The following is a 4,891-nucleotide window of genomic DNA, read 5'->3' as shown; positions in this document are numbered from 1 at the left end:
CTGATATGGACTCACCATAACCTTGCGCTGCACCAACATCGCAAATTTCCACCTCCACACGTCCTCCTGGAATTGTCCTTTGTCATGTGGATGTCTACAACGCGTCGCCGTCTGCGTCATCTGGGCGACTCTGACTCGCACGGCAGCGACATGCGTGCTGCACTGCACCTGCTTCTTCGCCAACGACCCTTCGACGATCTTCGCGCCAAGCACCCCCGCTGCCTCGACCTGGAATCGACATTCGACGTCCATTAGCCGCTACTGTGGACAACGAGTCCACTTCACTCCACTGCTTCTGGTGACCATGCACTCCACTGCATTGTCCTCTGGATGGGTTGAGCTTCGGCAACATCAGTTTAGCTTGATATTCAAGATAATGGCACCCTTTGACAACTAGACTACTAGGGAAGCTGCAGTTTAGGATATTTTGCAGCTATTTGTTTTTACAATCCCCGACAGCATCGAACCGCCAATGTTCAATAAATACTGATTTCCCCCCGACTTTTAAACGGTCGACTTGAAACAAGTTTCAAAGGAACCAAAAATATGCAGGTACAAATTATGACAACATTGAACCGTTTGAAATTTCAATTTCATCTCGACATTCGATATTATCGATTCTCAAGTTTTATTCACTTTGGCCCGTTTAAAAGTCGGGTGGAAATCAGTAGATCATTTGAAATCTGTCTAATATGTTGATTTGTATGTTCGATAGGAAATTTTAAGACTATCCACTCTGTATAACATGGTCCCTGTAGAACACAATATCCTTTGAGTAATCTTTAAGCATCGGATTGAGAATGTACCAAAATGAATCTTAATCCATTATAACCCCTTAACTATTATAGACAAGTTCACGATTTGGATATAAATTTACAGAGGTTCTCTCGTTCGTCATACTGGAGCATCTCTTTGAATTAATACACTGAGAAAGATACAATTAGCCAGCGATATTGAAATCATTAACCAAGTACCATGGACCTGTCTGCTCAAGCATGCATCGACTTCGTCAAGAAAGCTCACCATCAAAACTCATTCTGACGCGCCAGAACACGATCGAGGCCGCGGACGTCGTCCGGCCAGTTAGAAGCGCGGTCACGGCCGGGTTTGGGTTCAGCGTCGCCTCGAGCGCGAACAGGTCGCTCATTTTGACTTGGAGCTGGCTTGTGCAAAACGTGGCAAAGTCGGGGGCGGTGCTATCGCACGACACGTCGAAGTGCAGTTCCTTCTTGACCCTGTCGGTCGGTGGCGGTAGTTGCAGCCCGGGAACACAGCTGCGGGCCTTGGATCGGGACCTTGGTCGGCGCCGCCTTGAGCTGAACGACGACACCAAGTCGGTGGACCGGGCCGTCACTTGCTGGTCAAACGCGCCTCGCCGTCGCAAATGGATTTGGGACGGAATATGCTGTAGTCGACTTCACAATCAAACGCCGTGTAGACTTCCTTGAGCGCGAGGTCGTACTTGCACGACCGTGCGCATGTATACACGTGGAGGATGTCCGACGACGCGGTGAAGACGGACGTGGTCAACTTCGTCCATTCATTGTTGGTGATGGGCGCGCCCATGCACGTCTTCCACTCGTCGAGAGGATCATCGACCGTTGTGCCCGAGAAGCTTTCGCGCGCCGACTCGACGCCGAAAAGGTCGGTGCGCGTCAGCCACACGTCGTCGCACCGAACGTCGCTGCACTTGTTGTTGGTCGTCTTTTGACGATACGCGATGAGCTGCTGCACTGGCGGCAGGATCATCCTGTGTGAAATACACTGAGAAAGATATAATTCGCCAGCGATATTGAAACCACCGTATCATTAACCAAGCACCATGGGCCTGTCTGCTCAAGCATGCATCGACTTCGTCAAGAAAGCTCGTCATCGAACACTCACTCGGGAAGAGCGACTTGACATTCTTCGCCTTCACGCATATTTTGTTGGAGAAGGCTCCACTGAGGTGTCCCAAAGAGTCGCCACAGCTCTCGGCCGCAGCCATGATGTGGTCAAGGCTATTTTTCGTGAATACAACACACTCGGAACAGTGACTGCTGCGACTCCTGCAGCGAATCGCAGTAACCACACGACCAGGGTGCCTCTCAATAACGACACAATTCCAATCGTACAGAAGTTCGTACGCGACAGACGTGCCACCCACACCCGTACCACTGCTGTCGACGTGATGGCGTACTTGCGCGAAATGTTTGTCTTGGATTTCGACATAGTCAACAAAACTCACGAGGCGTCCGCTCTCCGTGCACTACAGCGCTTTCTGTAGCGCCTTGACTACTAGCGTGGCAAGAAGAAGGGTTGTAGGTCATATCACTTGTCCACAAAGAACGCCCTACTCCGTGACGAGTACGTACGGCGCATGCAGTCGCATGCTGTGTCGACGATGCCGCCACCGGTTGTGTACATGGACGAATCATTCATTCACCACCCTCCAAGTGCCATAATGACAGCCTATACGGCCCAAACGACGCCCTGACAATGCCACAAAGGAGAAGCACAAGGGTAAGCGCTATTGCTTTATTGCGGGAATCTTGGACTCGCAACATGGACAGCAAGCTTCTGGGCCTCGACATCTTCACTGGCGGCAAAGCAAGAGGCAAGGAGCCCAAGGACTACCATGGTATGTTTAACCACGATTGCTCTGTCGATTGGTTTGGCAAATTGCTCTCGGAGATGGACCAGCTCCAAGTGACCAACGCACTGATTGTCATGGATAATGCAAAATATCACAAAGGTCGCCCTGCAGACATTCCTTCAAGCAGAATGCGAAAGAAGCGTTTGCAGGACGAATGTGTGCGATTTGGCATCGAATTCGACGAGTCTGACTACAAGAGCATCCTGTGGGAGGAGCTGTCGCAGTATATTCACAAGCACATTGATCCGGTCGTTGTTGACATGGCAAAGAAGCGTGGCCATACTGTTGTGTTTACTCCGCCGCACCACTCTGATTCGCAGCCCATTGAGTTGGTTTGGGCCATTGTCGAAGGTGAAGTTGGCCGTCGTTATGACAATGAAACCAAGTTCGCCGACGTCAAGAAGAGGATTGACGCGGCATTTGCTGCTTTGACACCAGATGCTCTGAAGGGATGCGTCAAAGTTGTCCAAGAAAAGTTGAAGTTGCTGCATGAGCATCTTGTGCAAGTGGATGCAATGAATGTGGACGAAGAGTCATCTGCTGAGAGCGACACCGACGGTGACACGGAAGATACATGTGATAGTTTAAATAGATAGACCTCTGCACGTTAATACATTTTGAATACTACTCCACTTGTTTGTATAAAATGTTGCAGTGTGTTTTGTATTGCTGAAATCTATGACTTTGTCATCCGATATAAAATCCTGTTGGCGGTTGGATCTGTCGGAGACTGTTAAGAGATATCATCTCAGCTCCGCCACTGCACGTCCTAGTCTATCCGCGTTTGCTTCGGCGCGTGCCCGTGCGGACGCTGCTCGTCTGACCGAGCCCTCTCCGCCACGCGCTCCCTCCGCTCCTGGCGTCCCTGATGTTCCCGCCCACGATGGCGATAACGTGTGGTCCTTCCAGAGCGACCAACGGCGCCAAGCCGACGCGATCCGGTCGAAGGTCGACATCGGATGCCACCGACCCACGATGGCTGAGTTGCAACCAGTCTTGGATCTTCTGGCCACCGGGACCGCCAGTGGCGGTGAACTGTTCGATGCCTTTGAGCCTCTTCGCCGTGACTCGAACCGCGACATCGTCGGATATGTCCGTATCCCGACTGGCGCGTTCACCGCGCAGATCCATGAGGGCAAGGCCCTGAAGGCCGTGCTCTTTGACAACCACCAGGCCAATGTCCGCTCCTCAATGGCTCAGCTCATCCAACTCCGAAAAGACCTGGCCAACCAGCAACTGGTTCTGGGCCTTACGTTGTTTCGTGCAATCGACACTCTGACCGGCGTCTCATTTAAGCTACCTGTCAAAGACGGACAGCAAACTTTCCTTGTGGAGTCCTCCCACGCAATGGATGGGTTCCACATCGACATATTTGACTTTGCCCACGATCGCGCGGCCGAACGGCACCTCTGGTGTATCCTCGCTGCGTGCCCCACCTATCGTGGGCGTGTACACGCAGGTTTCGGCGGTGCAGGGTGCAAAACCGTCCCGCTACCGCTTGACGTTGGCCACGGCCGATGCGCCGTCTCTGTTTAGATCTAACGGTCGACTTATCGACGAGATTATTCTGCTGGGTAGTTGCCACCGTGTTTACGGAAAGAGTTGGTACAACCACAAGCAGCCCCTTCAGCCTACGGACATGGATATTGCGGCCCGTGAGTGAAAGATCGTTCGTCCACCGACTTCGCCACCCCCAGGCGTGTCCCCCTCACCCCGTACGGCCGGTTCCCCCAAGCGTCAGTGTGTTGTAACTCCCCCACCCGTGGCATGGACTCGTGTTACCCACGGAGCTCCCTCCTCACCTAGCACTCCCGAGCGTCCCTGGGTCTCCACGAACGTGTTTGACGTATTACGCCAGCATGTCGTGGTGACCCCTGTCCAATTGAGCCTCCAATGGCAAGGACGTTACGGTCTCCCCAAATCCCCGAGTGCTCAGCTGCCCCCACGTCAACCCCACCTTCAAGCTTCGTCGGAGGCACCAAAATTGTGAAGGGCACGGCCGTTCGCATTGAAGTGCCGCTTGACGCCATCCTGCAGGAATTAGCAATGATGGATCGCTCGTCCCAGATGGCGCAGGCCTCCTTCTACTCTCACTGTGCCGTTGCCCGTGGCTCCACCAACTTGGACCTAACCGCGTACATCCAAAATGGTGAGGCCGACTGGATTCAACGTGATCTTGAGGCCCACCCCATCGAGTTTGGTCGCCAACTACTCTCTCTTGCGACCTCCGACCCCATCCGACTCGTCCAACTGATT

At 52.8% G+C, this 4,891-nt stretch overlaps 3 protein-coding genes across 3 annotated transcripts; 2 read left to right on the top strand and 1 right to left on the bottom strand.

The window, feature by feature from the left end:
* Positions 1-1,009: 1,009 nt before the first annotated feature.
* Positions 1,010-1,749, bottom strand: H310_11890 (hypothetical protein; the record flags this gene model as incomplete). Its single annotated transcript, XM_008878723.1, has 2 exons — positions 1,010-1,405; positions 1,441-1,749. 2 exons carry the CDS (start codon positions 1,747-1,749, stop codon positions 1,010-1,012), a joined length of 705 nt encoding a protein of 234 aa, XP_008876945.1.
* A 795-nt stretch (positions 1,750-2,544) lies between these two features.
* On the top strand, positions 2,545-3,231 carry H310_11889 (hypothetical protein; the record flags this gene model as incomplete). The annotated part of the gene is made up of 1 exon (XM_008878722.1): positions 2,545-3,231. One exon carries the CDS (start codon positions 2,545-2,547, stop codon positions 3,229-3,231), a length of 687 nt encoding a protein of 228 aa, XP_008876944.1.
* A 379-nt stretch (positions 3,232-3,610) lies between these two features.
* On the top strand, positions 3,611-4,298 carry H310_11888 (hypothetical protein; the record flags this gene model as incomplete). The annotated part of the gene is made up of 2 exons (XM_008878721.1): positions 3,611-4,084; positions 4,110-4,298. The coding sequence occupies 2 exons, from the start codon at positions 3,611-3,613 to the stop codon at positions 4,296-4,298; spliced, it is 663 nt and encodes a 220-aa protein (XP_008876943.1).
* Between the last annotated feature and the right edge of the window lie 593 nt (positions 4,299-4,891).

Source organism: Aphanomyces invadans (genome assembly GCF_000520115.1).
Source record: "Aphanomyces invadans strain NJM9701 unplaced genomic scaffold supercont1.34, whole genome shotgun sequence".
Taxonomy (NCBI): Eukaryota; Oomycota; class Saprolegniomycetes; order Saprolegniales; family Verrucalvaceae; genus Aphanomyces; species Aphanomyces invadans.
This window is presented reverse-complemented; position numbering and strand designations above follow the sequence as displayed.